This window comes from Tamandua tetradactyla, chromosome 6 (genome assembly GCF_023851605.1).
Source record: "Tamandua tetradactyla isolate mTamTet1 chromosome 6, mTamTet1.pri, whole genome shotgun sequence".
Taxonomy (NCBI): domain Eukaryota; kingdom Metazoa; phylum Chordata; class Mammalia; order Pilosa; family Myrmecophagidae; genus Tamandua; species Tamandua tetradactyla.
Window position 1 is genome coordinate 41,135,540 of NC_135332.1, and position 20,602 is coordinate 41,156,141.

Here is a 20,602-nt window from a genome sequence, read left to right on the forward strand (position 1 = left end):
GCTGCCACAGCAATGAATTGGCCCAAAATGTTAATAATGTTGAGTTTGAAAAGCTTTGTTTTAGTTGCATGATTTTATTGGGAGTTTGAAAAATGGTCTTATTCTAATACTGCTACTCATTTTATTTATAAATTTTAATAATTTATAGATATTATCTTATTTATTAGCTGGAATTTTTCTATGAAAGGAATCTCATCAATTGCTTGGTTACCTGAGGTACATACAGTTACAGGAAAGGCCGAATAAATATTTGATTCTTTCCCAGTTTTCAAAATAATAAATTACTTCCTTACCTTCTTCACAAATTGACCAATGAATTATGTGGGGTTTTTTGGTATCATAAACTCATGCATTTTAACATATTTGCATTTCAGTCCATTGCAGTTATTTATTTTTTTTAACTTTTTTAATTGAATAGTATAACATATATACAAAGTAAAGAAATAAAAAAGCAATAGTTTTTAAAGCAGTCTTCAAAGAATGGTTACAGGATAGATCCCAGAGTTTTCATGGGCTACCATACAGTCCTCTCAAATTTTTCCTTCTAGCTGCTCCAGAATATAAGACACTAGAGAGCTTAGATACTTTTTTATCATTACAATTGACTTTTTTTCCTTCTTTTTTTGTGAACAATAACATATATATAGAAAAGCTATAAATTTTAAAGCACAGCACCACAAGTAGTTGTAGAACATATTTCAAACTTTGACATGGGTTACAATTTCACAATTTAGGTTTTTGCTTCTAGCTGCTCTAAAATACTGGAGACTAAAAGAGATACCAACTTAATGACTCCACATTCATATTCATTTACATCCTATTTTCCAGGTATAATTCCACCATCACCTTTGATCTTTCCGTACTTCTCTTTAGGGTTGTTTAGGCCATGGTAATTCTAAATTTTTGATATTGGAAAGGTCTGTCACTGATATAAGGTAGGGAGATGGAACTATCTGATGTTCTGGAGAGGCTGGGCTAGGTTTCAGGACTTATCTGGACCAGGGACCCATCTGGAGGTTGTAGGTTTCTGGAAAGTTACTCTAGTGCCTGGAACCCTTGTGGAATCTTATACATTGCCCTAGGTGTTCTTTAGAATTGGCTGGAATGGTCCTGGTTGGGGATTGGCAGGTTATGATAGGTAGCAAGGTCTAACTAAAGCTTGCATAAGAGCAACTTCCAGAGCAGCCTCTCGACTCAATTTGAACTCTCTCTGCCATTGATAATTACACTTCTTTCCCCCATTTTGGTCAGGATGGAATTGTTGATCCCACAGTGTTCCCTGGATTCATCCCTGGGAGTCATCTCCCACATCGCCAGGAAGACTTTCACCCCTGGATGTCATGCCCCACATAGGGGGGAGGGCAATGATTTCACTTGTAGAATTGGGCTTTGAGAGACTGAGACCACATCTGAGCAACAACAGAGGTCCTCCAGAAGTAACTCTTAGGCATACCTATAGGTAGTCTAAGCTTCTCCGCTACCTGTATAAGCTTCACAAGAGTAAGCTTCATGATCGAGGGGATGGCCTATTGATTTGGGTGTCCCTAAGGTTTGACCCAGTATCAGGAGATTCCCTGATGGTAAAGTTTAATAGTTCCATAGTCTTTCTCCCTTTCTTCAGGGGACTTTGCCAATACTTTTTGATTAGCTGCTTAATATGCTGTAGGATGTTTCCAGGCATTACAATAATCTATACAGGATTAAAGGGCCTCTCTTATTCTCTGCTCCCTGTGTTTCAGTTGATCAAATGAGCTATACAGATAGATTGAATTAAATTATGATGCACTACAGAAAATTTCAGTTCCAGACCAAATAAACCTTTCTTCCATTGATCTCAAAGAGATTGTGTGGTTCTGAAATATAAACAGTGTCTTCCTTACCCCTGTGTTCTGAATTATTTTAACCCCAACCTGTTTGGCTTCATTCTTATCTCTGAATATCAGGTTATATATGTAAAATAGTCTCTCAGAATCCAGAAATAATAATCACCACTCCGGACTTAATGTGTCTGCTCTAAAAGCTTACAGTCTAGGCCCCTGTTTTCTTGTAAGCATTTTTTAAAGGTGACCATACCATTGTTGTTTTTTTGTTCCTGACTTATTTTGTCTCACCAAATGTCCCACATGTTCATTCATACCATTGCATGCCTCGTGACATTGTTTTTGTAGCAGCACAACCTTCATTCATAAGTATACACCATCATTCACCAATCTACTTCTCCATCAGTGCATCCTTCCTGTTGCTGAAGGATGATTCATCAGTCATCATGTACAGTGCCCAAAGTCCACAGTCCATCAACTTTCTCAATTTTAGATAATTTCATTGTTCCCAAAAGACAGAAAACCAGTAAACACATCCTTATCAAATAGGAATTCTAGGCCCTCTTAACTCTTGTCCCTCACCGCATTATTTACCTCTGCTGTTGCTGTGGTAGTGCTGATAGTTTCCTTCTGAACATAGCTCATAGCATGCAATAGCAGTTTCCCCCCTGTACCCTGGACTTAAACGCTTTTTATACAAGAATCATATCTTTGAAGTAATTCTTATGAGAATGCATTCACATTTCTAGTGTGAGTCAGTGGGACACGTAGCTCTGTACAACCGCTTTCAATCTTGTTCATCTTCAATGTGGTCATATTATTTCTAGACCCACTACAGAATCACCTTCGCTCTGATCTGTTCCCTTACATTGGAGTTCAACCTCATTAACTAACGGTTCACCCATCTCTAGCATCTATTTATCTCTAGGTTCCCTATATTCTGTATTCTAAACCTCTGATTATACCTTTATGCTGGTCATAAAAGTGGAATCATTCAGTATCTGTCCTTTTGTGTCTGGCTAATTTCACTCAGCATTATGTCTTCAGGGCTTATCTATCTTGTCATGTGCTTCAGGACATCATTTTGTCTTACTGCTGCATAGTATTTCATCATATTTATATACCACATTTTTTGATCCACTTGTCTCTTCGGGCATTTGGTTTGTTTCCATCTTTTGGTGATTGTGAATAATGCTGCTGTGAACATCAGTGTGCAAATGTCTGTTTGTGTTATTGCTTTCAGCTCTTCTGGGTATATACCAAATAGTGCTGCTATTGGTGGGTCATAGGCAACTCAATATTTAGTTTCCTAAGGAACTGGCAAACAGTTTTCTGTAGTGGCTGCTCCATTATACATTCCCACCAGCAGTATCCCAGTTTTTCCACATCCTCTCCAGCATGTATAGTTTCCTGTTTGTTTAATAGCACCATTCTTATAGGTGTGAGGTAGTATCTCATTGTAGTCTTGATCTGCATTTCCCTTATAGCCAGTGACAATGAGCATCTCTTCATGTGCTTTTGAGCCATCTGTATTTGCTCTTCAGAAAAATGCCTATTCATATCTTTAGCCCATTTTATAATTGGATTGTTTGCTCTTTTGTTGTTGAGTTGTATGATTTCTTTGTATATACAGGGTATCAAACCTTTTTCTGATATGTGATTTCCAAATATTTTCTCCCATTGAGTTGGCTACCTCCTCACCTTTTTGACAAAGTCTTTTGAGGTGCAGAAGCATTTGATTTTGAGGAGTTCCCATTTATCTATTTTTTCTTTTGTTACTTGTGCTTTGGGTATAAAGTTTAGGAAGCTACCTCCTATCTTAGGTCTTGAAGATATTTCCCTACATTCTCTTCTAGAAGCTTTATGGTGCTAGTTCTTACATTTAGGTGTTTAATCCACTTTGAGTTAATTTTTGTGTAGGGTGTAAGAAAGGGGTACTCTTTCATTCTCTTTTCTATTGATATCAGTTCTTCCATACGCAATGATTGAAAAGACTATTTTGTCCCAGTTCAGAGAATTTGGGTGCCTTGTCAAAAATCATTTGACCATAGATTTGGTGGTCTATTTCTGCACTCTCTATTCGATTCCCTTCATCAGTGCTTCTGTCTTTGTGCCAGTACTATACTGTTTTGACCACTGTGGCTTTATAATAGTTTTTAAAGTCAGGGAGTGTTAATCCTCCTACTTCATTATACTTTTTAAGGATGCATTTAGCTATTCAGGGTCTCTTTCCCTTCCAGATGAATTTGGTAGGTAGCTTATCCAAATCTTCAAAATAGGTTGTTGGAATTTTGATTGGTACTCTGTTTAATCTGTAGATCCATTTGGGGAGAATTGACATGTTAACTATATTTAACCTTCCTATCCATGAGCAGGGAATGTCTTTCCACCTATTTAGGTCTCCTTTGATTTCTTTTAGCAATGTTATGTAGTTTTCTGTGCACAAATCCTTTATGTCCCTAGTTAAATTCATTCCTAAGTATTTGATTCTTTTAGTTGCTATCTTGAATGGAATTTTTTCCTTAACTGACTCCTCAGCTAGGTCATTGCTTGTGCATAGAAATGTACTGATTTTTGGACATTAATTTTATATCCTGCCACCTTGCTGAATTTGTTTATTAACTCAAGTAACTTTGCTGTAGATTTCTCAGGATCTTCCAAGTATAGCATCACATCATCTGCAAATAATGAGAGTTTTACTTTTCCTTTCCAATTTGGATGCCTTTTATTTCTTTGTCCTGCCTGATTGCTCTGGCTAGAACTTCTAGCACAATGTTGAATAATAGTGGTGACAGCAGATATCTTTGTCTTGTACCTGACCATAGGAGAAAGGCTTTCAATCTCTCTCCATTGAGTACGATGCTGGCTATTGATGTTTCATATATTCCCTTTATCATATTGAGGTAGTTAGCATTGATTCCTGTCTTTTGGAGTGTTTTTCTCAGAAAAGATGCTGAATTTTGTCAAATGCTTTTTCAGCATCAATCAAGATGATCATATAACTTTTCCCTTTTAATTTCTTAACGTATTGTATTACATTAATTGATCTTCTTGCGTTTGAACCATCCTTGCATTCCTGGTAATGGTGTATAATTCTTTTAATGTGCTGTTGGATTCGATTTGCTAATATTTTATTGAGAATTATCGCATCTGTGTTCATTAGGGAGATTGGTCTGTAGTTTTCCTTTCTTATAGCATCTTTACCCGGTTTTGGTATTAAAATGCTATTGGCTTCATAAAATGAGTTAGGTAGAGTTCCTTTTTCCTTAATTATTTTGAAAAGTTTGAGCAGGATTGGTGTTAGTTCTTTCTGGAATATTTGCTAAAATTCCCTGTGAAGCCATCTGGCCCTGGGTTTTTCTTTGTAGGCAGATTTTTGATGACTGATTGAATGCCTTTACTTGTGATTGGTTTGTTGAGAACTTCTGTTTCTTCTTGAGTCAGTGTAGCTTGTTTGTGTGTCTCCAGGAGTTTGTCCATTTCATCTAAGTTGTCTGGTTTGTTGGTGTATAGTTGTTCATGGTATCCTCTTATGATTTCATTTATTTTTTCAGACTCTGTGGCAACGCACCCCTTCTCATTTCTGATTTTGTTTATTTGCATTCTCTTTTTTTCTTTGTCAGTCTTGGTAGTGGTCCATCAATTTTATTGGTTTTCACAAAGAACCAACTTTTGGTTTTATTGATTCTTTCTATTCTTTTGTTCTCCCATTTGTTTATCTCTGCTTTAATGTTTGTCATTTCTCTTCTCCTATTTGCTTTGGGGTTAGTTTGCTGTTCTTTCTCAAGTTCCTCCAGGTTTGCTGTTAAGGCCTCAATTTTTGCTCTTTCTTGTTTTTTAATATAGGCATTTAGGGCCACAAGTTTCCCTCTCAGCACAACCTTTGCCACATCCCGTAAGTTCTGATAAGTTGTATTCTCCTTTTCATTTATCTCCAGATAGCTACTAATTTTTCTAGCAGTTTCTTCTTTGACCCACTGGTTGTTTAAGAGTGTGTTATTTAATCTCCATATATTTGCAAATGTTCTCATTCTCTGGTGGTTATTGAGATCCAGCTTCATCCCATTGTGATCAGAGAAAATGCTTGAGTAATTTCAGTGTTTTTAAATTTATTAAGATCTGTTTTGTGCCCCAGCATATGATCTATCCTGGAGAATGTTCCATGAACAGTAGAGAAGAATATATAACCTTGTGCTTTGGGGTGTAATGACCTATATATGTCTGTTAGGTCTAATTCAGTTATCAAGTTATTTAACCTCTCTGTTTCCTTATTGATCTTCTTTCTGGTTGTTCTGTCTATAGAGGAGAGTGGTGTATTGAAGTCTCCTGGTATTACTGTTGAAACATCTGTCACTCTCTTCTGTTTTGCCATTGTCTGTCTTATGTACTTTGGAGCTCCTTGATTGGGAGCATAAACATTTATGATTGTTATATCTTCTTGGTGAATTGACCCTTTAATTAGTAGATAGTGTCCTTCTTTGTCTCTTATGATGTCTTCACATTTACGTCTATTTTGTCCGATATTATTATAGCTACTCCTGCTTTCTTTTGGTTATAACTTGTGTGGTAAATCTTTTTCCATCCTTTCACTTTCAGTCTATTTGTATCCTTGGGTCTAAGATGAGTCCCTTGTAAGCAGCATATCGCTGGATTATGTTTCTTAATCAGTTCTGCCGATCTGTATCTTTTAGTTGGTAAATTTAGTCCCCTAACATTCAAAGTTCTTACTACAAAGGCATTTCTTGATTCCACTATCTTATCTTTTTTATTTTATTTGTCAGATCTATATATTCTTTTCCCTCTTTCTCTTTGTATTCTTTAAATTACCCTTAGTGATACTCTTCAATTATGTGCCCTTCTCCAGACTTCCTTCTCCTGTATTTTTTTTTTTTTTCAGGCAGCAGAACTCCTTTTAGTATTTCTTGTAGGGCCGGTCTCTTGTTGACAGATTCTTTCAGGACTTCTTTGTCTGTGAAAACTTTCATCTCTCCCTCAGTTTTGAAGTACAGTTTGGCTGGGTACAGAATGCTTGGCTGGAAGTCTTTCTCTTTCAGGATCTTGAATATATCATACCACTGCTTTCTCGCCTCCAGAGTGCTAGTTGCATAGTCTGAAGTCAGTCTTATTTGATTTCCCTTGTATGTACTATTTTGTTTTCTCTTGCCGCTTTCAGGATTTTCTGCTTCTCTTCAACATTTGACGGACTGAGTAGTATGTGCCCTGGGGAAGGTCTATTTGGATTTATTCTGTTTGAAATTCTTTGGGCTTCTTTGACTTGTGTATTTATGTCCTTTATGAGGGTTGGGAAGTTTTCCCCCATTATATCCTCAGCTGCTCTTCCGAGCCCTTTACTTTTCTCTTCGCCTTCTGGGACACTACGATTCTTTTATTTGTGTGCTTTGTTTTGTCTGTCATTTCCCTGAGTTCCCATTCAGTTTTTTCCATCTTTTTTGCCATTTGCTGTTTTGAGTCTTCAAAGTCAATTATCCTGTCCTCTATATTACTTATTCTTTCTTCTGTCTCTTCAAATGTGGTGTTGTGTGTCTCTAGTATGTTTTTTATTTGGTCAACAGAGTCTTAATCTCTGTGATTTCTGCTGTTTTTCTATTTATTCTTTCAAATTCCTCTTTGTGTTCTTCTACTGTCTTCTTGATCTCCTTTATGTCATTTGCTATCCCGCTTATTTTATTAAGTGGAGTTGTATGAATATCTTTGATTAGTTATTAAAACATCTGTGTCCCTTTGGTGTTTTAATTTGGTCATTAGGCAGGGCTATATCTTTCTGCATTGTGATATACTTTGTGTTCTTGGCATATAAATATCTTGATTAATTTACTTTAGGAGTTGATTTCTTTCAGTAGTCTAAGGCCTTGTGTTTGCGGGGATGGTTGTACAGCAGGGAGCAGGGCACAGGGTGAAGCATTAAGTACAGTGACTTGTTTCAGAGCAGGTATCGGTACAGGTTGGGGATGTTAAGCTGATGCTTGTGAATGTGGGTGCCCAGCAGCCAGGGAGGATGTACCGGGGCACTGGTTGGGGGGTGTGTAACCTTGGTGTGCGCTGGTCTAAGGCATGGGGCCCTTTGTCTGTATGTGTACAGCTGTGGCAGCAGGTCGGCATTACGCCTTCTTGGTTGGGGGCATATGTGGCACTTTTTCAGAGCTGGGAAGTGAGGCTGAGGGCTGTGTGCATGTATGATTCTAGTACTGCTGTAAAGCACGGTTCCCAGAGCTTAATGACATGATTGGTGGCCCGTGTGCATGTGTGGACCTGGAGTGCCAGAAAGGGATGTGCTGAGCTTGGGGAGGGTGGGGTGAGGCTGTGTGACACTATGGGCAGGGTTGGGGGTAGCCTAGGTATGAAGATTAGTGCCCGCAGCCTCTTTGTGCTGGAACAACCTGCAGGGAACAGAGAAGGGGAGGCAGTGCTTGGGAGGGGTGCAGGAGAGGTGGGTTGGGCTGCACTTGGGGTGGGGAAGATAGGTACATGCAGTGGGGGCTGGCAGGGTAGCGGTGCCTGGAGCCTGGGGAATGGAAACAGGTGATGGGGTTCACATGTGTGGGGTGTGGGGTGAGTCGCCAGTCATGGGGCTGCACTGGTGAGGGTTGCACACCCAAGGAACTTAGCCTGGCTTACTTCCTAGTCCCACGTTCCCTTCTGTGCACTCCTGCGGGCTCCATGTCTCCATACCTCCACGCCAGGCTCCAGCCTTCTGCCTCTCAATTCCTTGGCCACTTCAACCAGGGCTGGCACATGTGATGCAGAACTCTCTCCCAGGTCGGCAACACTCCCAAATTGCCTCTTGTCCCTTCTCTAACTTTCCTGTGGAGCAGAGCTAATTTCAGGCTACCCTAGTCAGCCATCTGCCTGGAAGTCACTGCAGTTATTTTGTTTGTTTGTTTTCTGGATTCCTTTATTTCTGCAGAGAAATATTGCTGTCCACTGATACAAAATGTCTTTCCCCTTCTCTGAGTGTCTTTACCTTTGCTTGTATATGTCATGTGCATCAGTGGAGTTAAAATGTGCCTAAGGATGGAGCCAAAGGTGTGGAGCTATAGATGTGGAGCTATAGATGTGGAGCTATAGGTGTGGAACTATAGATGTGGAGCTATAGGTGTGGAGCTATAGGTGTGGAGCTATAGGTGTGGAGCTATAGGTGTGGAACTATAGGTGTGGAGCTATAGGTGTGGAGCTATAGGTGTGGAGCTATAGGTGTGGAGCTATAGGTGTGGAGCTATAGGTGTGGAACTATAGGTGTGGAACTATAGGTGTGGAGCTATAGGTGTGGAGCTATAGGTGTGGAGCTATAGGTGTGGAGCTATAGGTGTGGAGCTATAGGTGTGGAGCTATAGGTGTGGAGCTATAGGTGTGGAGCTATAGGTGTGGAACTATAGGTGTGGAGCTATAGGTGTGGAGCTATAGGTGTGGAGCTATAGGTGTGGAACTATAGGTGTGGAGCTATAGGTGTGGAGCTATAGGTGTGGAGCTATAGGTGTGGAGCTATAGGTGTGGAACTATAGGTGTGGAACTATAGGTGTGGAGCTATAGGTGTGGAGCTATAGGTGTGGAACTATAGGTGTGGAGCTATAGGTGTGGAGCTATAGGTGTGGAGCTATAGGTGTGGAGCTATAGGTGTGGAGCTATAGGTGTGGAACTATAGGTGTGGAGCTATAGGTGTGGAGCTATAGGTGTGGAGCTATAGGTGTGGAACTATAGGTGTGGAATTATAAGTGTGGAATTGTAGGAGTGGAATTATATGTATGGAGCTATAGAGTGGGGCTATAAGTGTGGGACTATATTTTTGCTCATTCTGTTTGAATTCACGGTGTTTTGGGTCAGTGGATTGAGACAGTTTTGGTTTCTTAATACTCTCCTCACTACTCTCAGGCAATTTTGGCTTCTGGAAATGTCATGTCATATTTGGGCCTCCAGGTTTGCTGATCTGGTAAAATGCCTTGGGATGCCTCCTGTACTTGATGCTGTGTGTATTTATGGAGGAGGCTTTTCTGAAGGGCTGTACTTAGTCCTTAAGTAATGTATTGACTCTGCCATGAGACCATCTGGTCCTGGAGTTTCTTTATGGTGAAAGTTTAAGAAAATTCCACTGCAGTTATTTTTATTAATGCCCACTTTTTCCCATCTTTGGATAGTATCCTTTTGTCATGATCTTCTTTATACCCTTTACATGATCACAGTAGGTTGATATTGTACCAGAGAGCAAAACAAGGAAATAATATGCAGTGCACATCTCATACATTTCCTACCCATACCTGCAATCATCTGTTTTTCCAAGGAGTCCTGATTCCTTCTGGTAGGAAATAAGAGTTTAGAGATTACAATCTGGCTCTAGGAGTGCTCAGTGCTATTGGGTTGATCATTGTTACTAAATCCTGAACTTTATCTTCAGAAGAATCTTTCATGAATGAGGTCACTGTGCTAGTGTTTTAGTATTAAGTTAGCTTTTCCAAATTGATATTTATTTCCTGTATCTGTCCAAAGAGTCTAACTAAATATACTGGGAAGATGAAAAGAATTAATAAAATATATCAGGTGCTTAAATTTTAGGTGATATATTATTTCGCAAGAAAATATTCTTATTCAGAGTTGAATATTATTTTTGCTCCTTGAGCAATTTATAAGAATGAAGTAAACTATGAGGAGAAACTTTAACCAGACCATCTTAAAAATGTGATTTGTATTATAACTGTACTTCAGTAGTTTTTCAGATTTATTGCAAACTTGCAGCAGCCATCTGAGCAAATTTTCCCTAAAAAAGATTTTTAGCCAGTGGATTAGGCAAACTAAATCTTTGTGGGAGGAGAAAATTGATATACCGATTTTTAGAAAATTTATAACTGTGTGCTATAATTTGTTTTAATGTATGTTTAAAATTCAAAGATGTAATTTGACTCTTGATCCTTTCCACTGCATTCATTTTTCAGTTTGTTAAGTCTCTATTCTGGTATTTTATTATACTCAAACCCTGTGAAAAGAACTCTATGTAGAGCCTTCTCTAATGCATGCCGTGTATTTGATTGACTTGTATAATATAGACTTTAATCACTTTATAATCACTTTGTTTTTATAAAGCAATCTGAAGAGGATGTGAGTCAGTTTGATTCAAAGTTTACACGTCAGACACCTGTTGACAGCCCAGATGACTCAACTCTCAGTGAAAGTGCCAATCAGGTCTTTCTGGTAAGTGAAAGGATTTCCATGTAGCCATCAGAAATTCAAGTACTAGGGTGGACGCTTTCGTAAGTTTCCTTACTTTGCAGTTCATTTAGGTAACTGAGGTGCTATTTTTTTTTTCTTTAAACTTTTTATTTTGAAAGGTGCTTTTTTTTTTTAAAGTCTTCCCCTCTTAATTTATTGGTACTGAAAAATGATTCTTATGATCCACCACTCCATTTTAGTAATTGACATAAGTGTGTGATTCTTTGGAATATGTGATTCCTTTTTTAATTTTGTCACTGACTAAAAGTGATGTTTGGCTCAGCACCTCAACCGAAAACCACACAGCCATAGTAGTAGAAGTCACTCTGTTTTATTCCTGAAACAGCTACAGATTTGGGATACTCTTAACATAAGTCTGATTTGATATAAAAATATATTGATTCATATGTGATAGTAAATAAATGAATCCTTATTTTAGAAATATCTGTATGGTATTATAGCTTCTCTTCACAGACAGAAAAGCAAAGAAAATGATTGTTCCACAGAAATATTCAGTGTTTATCAGATGGCCATAATATGCCTAAGTATTATATATGCTTATGGTTATTTTGTCAGTGTACTTATATTGTCATGAACATCTGTTTCATACTTTATCTTTTGTTTTGTCATTTCCTTTTGGACTATCTCTAGGGTGAATGGAATTATGGGGAAATAATCATTTGGAAGTTTTTTCTTATTTATGTTGTTTCTGAGTTCACTAGATTTTTTTACAGAAGTATCAGTACCTTAATTCTCAGACTTTTCTTTCCATACTGCTGTCAGTAAATACAGAAGTATTGTAGCTAGTGGCTATGGGGCTATAAGTTCTAAAGTGAAAAAAATATATATATGCTTAGTCAGAATTACCCTTAAAATCACTATGGTAAAGTTTGGTTTTGAATAAATAACATTGAACAATAACAGTTCTATAAATATGATTATATGGAGCATATTTGCAAAATATAATTTTACTGTTTTATAAAATAAATGCATGCATGTAGTTAAATTCATATAAGTTTGATGTATACATGATGCAGCGTAACTGTATTCCCTTAAAGTTTCTCATGTTCAATTAGGGAAGTGGGCATGAATGGCTTTGATTCTGACGATGCTTTCTTTTTTCTCTTGTATACTACTGGTATGGAACTTACAGTCAAAGAAATTGATTTAACACAGAGACAGACACCTTTGTACTTCAATTGGACATAGTAGAGTTTCAACTAGTTTAGCAATTTTTTCCCCTTAAAAGTCTAGAAACATTTTACCCACCTACTAAATAAGACACAATTGTTGCGGCAAAAGTTAAATAGTTCAGCTTTCTTTGCCAGTTAAATTTTTTTTGAGCTTTGCATAATTAAGTGGTCAACTAATGAACACAGAAAAAATTTGTTAGGTTGTAGTCAGAGTTCATTATGTGAAAGTTAATCTTGTTAAAGATTAATAAAAAATAGCAGCATCCACTTATCTGGAGAATGTGGTTCTTGTATCTTCAGTTCAACCAATATTAAAACTCCTGTTGTAAGTCAGAATTCGTGGAAATTCAAAGATGATTAAGGCCCAACTTGGTCCTCTTGTAGTTACAGTTTTCATTCTCTAGAACATATGGGGAAATGACCTCTGAAGCCCTTATATAATTGTCGCAAAGCATTTGCACTTTGAAATTGCACTTCACACTTCATCTAGAGCCTTGTTTACTGTAATTGTAATACTCAGCTCCCTAGGTAACTAGAATAATAAATTAGAAGGGGAAGATGGGTTTAGGACTGACTATTAAAGGGATAAACATTGACATCAAGAGAAATGGCAGACAGTAGCTTAACAACAAGGTCCAAGAAAGAGCTAAAGCTAACAAAATTATTTTTGTCTATTATTTATTTTGGGGGGGCAGGATTTATCGGGGCATCACTCTGGACAAACCTACAAAGTCTCATGCCTCATTTGTCTATTATAATTTAAGGTTTCCGTAATGCTAAACCTCAATTCATCAAGAAAATATCAAATTATACCCAATTACTGGTGTAAAACCAGAAAAATCACATATGCCCAGTGGTTTAGTATCCTAGGCTGTTCATAGCAAATACGATGAAATAGTTTGGCTTAAACAATGAGAATTTATTAGCTTACAGTTTGAGGCTGAGAAAATGTCCAAATTAAAGCAGTACTTTCTTCCCAAAGACAGCTGCTTGCAGTCCTTGGCTCCACTGCCATATGGTGAGGCACACAGCAAGTGTTTCCTGGTCTCTTCTGTTCCAGATTCCATTTTAGCTTCTTGCTTCTTGTGGCTTCCTCTCTTTCTTTCTGAATTTCATTCTCTTATGAAGGCTTCCAGTAATAAGATTAAGACTCATTCCGAATGAGGTGCCTCACACCGAAACTGAAGTAGCCTCATCACACGGTCCTACTTAAATGGATTTACACCCAAAGGAATGAATTAGATTTAAAAACCTTTTTTTCTGGAGTATATACAGCTACAAACCACCACACCAAGTTGGAAAATTCTGTTTACTTTGGTCTAATTATAAAAAACTCTGTGGGGATTGATAATCTTAGTTGCTTATGTTCAAGTGGCTGGAAACACCAGAATTTGGTTTGCATTTATTTAACATCTTAATGTGGAGCCCACATTTTCCTAATTTTTTCTACTCCTATCAATAGGATAGAATTTTATTTGCTGGCATATGGGGCTCAATAGAATTCTGCTTTCTTGAGGTCTGTGCCTAATGAAATGGCCAGAAAGAAGTAAACAAGTCTGAAAATAAGAAAGAATAGATGGGAGAGAATACATATTGGTGGTTTTAGGTGTGCATCGTGTTGGTGTGTCAGAGACTGAACAGTCACATTTCCTTGATATATATGACAATGTACAATTCTGTAGTCCACTGTTGCTGTCTTTCAGGGTTTTACATATGTGGCTCCATCTGTACTTGAAAGTGTGAAAGAAAAGTTTTCCTTTGAACCAAAAATCCGATCACCTCGAAGATTTATTGGCAGCCCACGAACACCTGTCAGGTATTTCAGACGTTGTTATTCTCAGTGTCTTTTTTTCTAAACCTAGAAGAGCATTGCTTACGAAATTTATGCCATGCTATATAAATGAAATATCTGTCATATTGGTTTTGGTTGGCATAAGCATAGAATCTATACCTTTTTATATTACAAGTGACTTATCTTTGACAATATAACAATACATTATCTGGTTTACCTTCCCTCCTGAAAGTAAGCTGCTGCAATGACAAATGTCACCTTCATCCATTCATTCAACATTTATTGTGTACCAGAACTGGGCTGGATACTGAAGACAAATATGACTAACACAGGGATTGTCTTTGTCCTGACGTAGATTACAATTTAGTGGGAGGGATTCACAATAAGAAGTACACATCAGAAACATGTAATTACAAGTAGTGCCAAGTGCTATATGAAAGAAAATGAAGAGTGCAGTAGTAGAGAACAGAAAATAACAAGGAGCTCCTACTTACGGTGGTCAAAGAAAGGCCTCCATGGTGTCATATATTTAGGAATGGAGAGAAAGAGCCAGTTATACAAAAAAATAGGAGGAACAAGAATGTTAAAGACAGAACAACAACAAATGCGAAAGTCTTGAGGGAGGAAAAACTTGGCCTTTTCTTGCGTATGAAAGGGTTGTGCACATTCCTGGAGTATGATAAGTGAAGCAGAGAATGACATAGGCTTGGCAGAGTACTTTATTTTTTATTTTAATGCAGTTTTATTGCTGTATATACCTTGTAATCATCCAAAGTGTACAATCAATGGTTCACAGTATCATCATATAGCTGTGCATTTATCATCATAATCAATTTTTTTGTCTTTTTTGTGAAAAATAACATATACAAAAAGCAATAAATTTCAAAGCACATTGCAATAATTACTCGTAGAACAGATTTCAGAGTTTGGTATGGGTTACAGTTCCACAATTTTAGGTTTTTATTTCTAGTTGCTCCAAAACACTGGAGACTAAAAGAAATATTGGTATATTGATTCAGCAGCCATACTCATTTGTTAGATCCTATCTTCTCTTTTATAACTCCACTGTCTTTGATCTTTCTCCCACTCTTTAGGAGTATTTGGGCTATGCCCATTCTAAGTTTTTCATGTTGGAAGGGGCTGTTGATAATATGGGATGGGGGGTGGAATTAGTAATGTTGTAGAGAGGCTGGCCTCTCTGCATTTCAGGATTTATCCGGTCTAAGAACCCATTTTTTTGAAAGTAATCTTAGTGCCTGGAACCTTTGTAGAATCTCATATAAAGCCCTAGGTGTTCTTTAGGGTAGGCAGGAATGGTTTTAGTTGGGGTTTGGCAAACTACGAAAGTAGCAATGTCTAACTGAAGCTTACATAAGAGTACCCTCTAGAATAGCCTATTGACTCAATTTGAACTCTCTCAGCCATGATACCTATTTGTTACACTTCTTTCCCCCCTTTTTTGGTCAGAAAGGCATAGTCAATCCCATGGGGCCAGGGCTCATCCGTAAGGGTCATATCCAACAACGCCAGAGAGATTTTCACCCCTGGATGTCATGTCCCACATAGTGGGGAGGGTAATGATTTCAACTTGCAGAGTTGGCTTAGAGAGAGAGAGTCCACAGCTGGGCAACAAAAGAGGTCCTCCAGAAGTAACTCTTAGGCGTACCTTTAGGTAGGGTAAGCTTCTCACCTACATACATAAGCTTCACAAGAGCATGCCTCAAGATCAAGGGCTTGACCTATTGATTTGGGTGTCCCTGATGTTTGGCACAGTATCTGGGGTTTCCCTGTGGTAAAGCTTAATAGTTCCATATTTTTTTCTCCCATCCCTCAAGGGACTTTGACAATACTTTTTGATTATCTGCTTAATACAGAGTATTTTATTTTAAATGCAGTGGGAAGCTGTTTTAAGTGAGGGAATAAATAATTTTATTAAAAAAAATATTTTGGGGGGTTTTAGTGGAACAGATATAGAGGTAAAGAGACCAGCTAGAAAACGAGCAGTTATTCTAGGGAAGAGATAGCTCAACTTTTGCCTTTGTGCTAATCTATATAGAAATGAAGTTAAATGAAAATAACTGTCATACTACCCCATTCCCTTTAAATGTAAAGGAAATATTTTTGTTGAGACAATCCTTGAGACAAATGAATGATAGCTCTTCCTTGTCTTAAAGCCCGGTCAAATTTTCTCCGGGGGATTTCTGGGGAAGAGGTGCTTCAGCCAGCACAGCAAATCCTCAGACGCCTGTGGAATACCCAATGGAAACAAGTGGAATAGAGCAGATGGATGTGACAATGAGTGGGGAAGCATCAGCACCACTTCCAATACGACAACCGAACTCTGGGCCATACAAAAAACAAGCTTTTCCCATGATCTCCAAACGGCCAGAGCACCTGCGTATGAATCTATGACAGAGCAATGCTTTTAATGAATTTAAGGCAAAAAAAAAAGGGGGGGGGGAGGGGGGGAATGTGTGAGCATCCTGGCATCCTGCAAGATGAAACAAGAAGACTCAAAATGACAGTCTCAGAGAGTCAATGTTGTTACACAGAACACTTTGGACAGAAGGAAAAATACACATGGATTTTAAAAAATCAATCAATGGTGCAAAAAAAAAAAACTTAAGCAAAATAGTATTGCAGAACTCTTAGGCACATCGATTAATCGATTCCTAGCAACATCTTCTCCACCTTATCAAGGATTTTCATGTTGATGGCTCAAAACTGACAGTATTAAGGGTAGAATGTTGCTTCTGAATCACTGTTGAGTTTTGATTGTGTCGAAGAAGGTTCTTCTTTCACTAGACAAAGAAATTGCCTGTAATACTTGCTACTAAGGACAAATTAGCATGCAAGCTTGGTCAGACTTTCCAGCAACATGGAATCAAAGACAAAAGAAACTTATCAATTGATGTTTTATGTGCAAACAACCTGAATCTTTTTTTTATATAAATATATATTTTTCAAATAGATTTTTGATTCAGCTCATTATGGAAAACATCCCAAACTTTAAAATGCGAAATTATTGGTTGGTGTGAAGAAAGTCAGACGACTTCTGTTTCTTCTCTTGGTCAAATAAAATGAAAATGAATCATTGTTAACCACAGCTGTGGCTCGTTTGAGGGATTGGGGTGGATCTGAGGTTTATTTTTAGTAATCCTGCTGCAATACCTGTCTGTATAACTAGGGGGGAAAAATCTATTTAATCATTTCTACTTGCAGTACTGCTATATGCTAAGCTTAACTGGAAGCCTTGGAATGGGCATAAGTCATATGTCCTACATTTCATTTTTGTCCTGGGCCTGCATTGCACTGGAAAAAAATCACCACCTATTCTTATACCAGTATTTGGTTCAAGACACCAAATATATTCAGTCCATGACTGAAGAAGGGCTGAAGAGAGTCAGGATAAAATGCATACTGAGGGTGGCAAAGGGAAGGAGGATAAGGATATCCAGGGGAAGAGGGTGTTGCTATGGTTCACTCTCTGTGTCTAATTCTCTTTTCAGCAAATTGGTAAGGTTTTAAGTTTTCCTTTTTTTTTTTTTTTTAATCTTACTATTCTTGCTGTTTAGCTTCCTTGCATTTTTTTCCTCAGCAGTTTTAAAAAGGAAAAAAGCTCAAGTTTTTTCTCCTATATTGATGTTACTTTTTTTTTTTTAATTGTAAATATATTTGATGGCCTTTTGATGAATGTCTTCCACCGTGAATAAGAAAACTTAGTGGCTTAATTTAGGAAACATGTTATGAAGACACCATGTTTTTGAAATTGTATAAAATCTACACAAGTGATTTACAGATACAAAGAATAAAAATAAAGGTAACTTTACCTTTCTTAAATACTTCCTGCCTTAAAGAAAGCATTTCCATGACTTAAGCTGGTGAAAGGTTTAATATCTGCAGAGCTTTATAAAAATATATTTCAGTGAATACTGGTACAATAGATGATCATGCAGTAGCAGTTGATACCAACTCTTTTTGTTTGTCTTTTATAATGTCTTCAGCCTAAGTGTGCAAAGTCATTTTGTAATATTTTGCAACCCTGGAATTTTTTCAAATAGATGCTGCTTGCTATGTTCTCCAAACCTTTTTGAGCCATAGGATCCAAGCCATAAAATCCTTTGTGCATGTATTTGAATCCAGTCAGAAAAGTGTAAAACTTTGCTATTTAAATTGCATTTCAAGTGAGATAAAATGAAATCCTATCACAGTAAGCAAAAACAGAACCATGAAAAATGATTAGAAATAACACCTTTTCAATTGTGGCAATAAATGAAAGAAGTAATAACAGTTTATCTTTGGTCAGAAAGCTTTCTCTTTAACAACCCTCAAAACCTCTACCAACCCCTGCCCCCCACCATCCCCATTGCAGCAGCCTACTGAGAAACTTTAATTGCATTTAATTGTAGCTAGTTAATTAGAAGCTACAATAATGATTAAGGGCAGAAACTGTACTTAAAAGTACAGATTTTTGCTCTCTGTGAGTTTGTGATGTCGGAAAAATCAGAACCCAGAATGCTACAGTGGCATGTACAGGCTTTATTTCAGACTGAAAATGGCTTGTGCTATTCTAATACTTGTTTTAAATGTGCTTACTAACTGTAGATTTACTGCCTGACCAAATTCCAGTGATATTTTTACACCAAAATATTCCTCCTTGGTCCTATTTGCTAGTAACATTTGCACTGTGATCGGCTGGCTATAATCACTCCATAGTTAAACCATTTTCATAATTAGTACTGCCAGCAATAGTGGCAAACACTGCAATTTTTCTGGGGAAAAAAAAGCATTAGTTGCACACCCACAATCCACACGTAGTTTTTCTAACTGAACATTCATTAAGTGAAGTTAATTTCTCTTATATGGCAAGTTTGAGAAATTTTGTTTTATAGATATCCCTGCTATGACTGTGAAAACATGTCGAGTGTCACATTGGTGTCACAGACAGAAAGCACACACCTATGCAACATGGCTTACCCTATATTTATTTGTAAAAATCCAAGCATAGTTTAAAATACATGATGTCAATATTACTAGTGTTGTGTTTCTAGGAAGGTTCTTTATGATTATTTCAGGTAAGTGTATAAAAGAACTTAAGTGCTTTTCTTTCATCACTTGAATTATTTTCTTTGAAATCAGCTATTACAGGATATTTTTTTTATACATGCTGTTTTTTAATTAAAATATAATCACTGAAAACTGAAGTAATTTGATTTTATAAGATTTGTAGCATTACAGAATTAAAATGGGATATATAAACCAGCTGTGATTAACAATGTAAAATGTTAATTATTGAACTTGAACCAGATTTTTAGAAGTTATTTGTTTTTCCCCTTTATAGTCTTAACTAATTTGAATCATTCAAGGATTTTCCCATAATATATTTTGAGATCAAAGATAATTTATTTAGCAGGAAGGATGCATGTATGATATTCGATAAATTCAACATCCTTTAGGTAATAAATGATAAACAAGATAGATAGTATTAATGTCCTGGGCCTTGGAGGACCTAATTATTTTGGGTATCCAGCTATGGTTCCTTGCTTACAAGGATTAGATGTGAGATTATTCCCATGAGACATGTTGAATTTATGAAGAATGGATTTTGAGGCTTTGAAGATGGCTAGTTTCTCAAATAAAAACACCAGTGTCCAAACATCTATCTTTTCCCATAGGAGTAGACACTAGCAGGCTGGACAAAATGATCATAAAAGTATTTGTCACATATGACCTGTGGACTGTTGCTGATTAATACAGGACTTTTCTTGTGTGATTCTTAACACTACAGCACAAGTGTTATCAGTGGATTATCTGGATTAACATCTGAAAAATGGGTTCATCTATGTTTGTGTTTGCTCTTTAAAACTATTATTTTTTCTCCTATCCCAAGTTGGCTTTGCATCTATCAGAGTAAATAAATTCTTCAGCTGCCTTATTAGGATTACTATGAGGGTAACACCTTTTCTGCTTTTCATCTTGTATTTAGTTTACTGTATTAAGATATTTGATTTCAGATTCAATGAATGTAAATAGAAATTAAATGCAAATTTGAATGAACATACAATAGAAGTGATTTTTTTTAATTATCCTACGATAGGAAGAAATAACAGTATACATGTCAGGTGCGCAAATGGTTTAAATCATTGTTTTTCATTAACATGCTAGATGTGCCCAAGTTCTCATATTTAATAAACTACTTATGTATGTGAGGAGTGATGGTTATAAACTATTTCTGAAAAATTGAAGATATTTAAAGATACAGCATATTTTAGTTCTGATTCCTTATATTAGATGTTAATCTGTGACTTTCAAATTATGGCAAATAATAGACATGAATTAGTTGCTTAAAAAAAAAAGTCTGTCTGAAGTTTTGTGAAAGCTAGTCTTCCATAAAAGCACTAAGACTTTCTTGTGCCAACAGTCAACAATGTGTTCAGCCACATTTGTGAACCACCTTTCATTATTTAATGTATATACAAAAAATAGCATACAAATCTGTCAGTATATCTGAGTGTTTTGCATAATCTTTATAAATTAGATGATTTCCTTACAGTTCTCAAATTTACTTTAAGTATCTTTTT

General features: G+C 37.0%; 1 protein-coding gene across 5 annotated transcripts in view; it reads left to right on the plus strand.

The window, feature by feature from the left end:
- The window catches only part of RPS6KB1 (ribosomal protein S6 kinase B1), a 115,367-nt gene that overhangs the window by 44,026 nt on the left and 50,739 nt on the right, over positions 1 to 20,602 (plus strand). For 3 of the 5 annotated variants that reach the window (XM_077164977.1, XM_077164981.1, XM_077164979.1), the window contains exons 13-14: positions 10,911 to 11,018; positions 13,933 to 14,045. In XM_077164977.1, coding sequence (XP_077021092.1) covers positions 10,911 to 11,018; positions 13,933 to 14,045 — 221 coding nt within the window. Of the gene's footprint in view, positions 1 to 10,910; positions 11,019 to 13,932; positions 14,046 to 16,177; positions 17,864 to 20,602 lie in introns of those variants that run through there. The other 2 variants (XM_077164980.1, XM_077164978.1) reach the window with 2 other exon arrangements.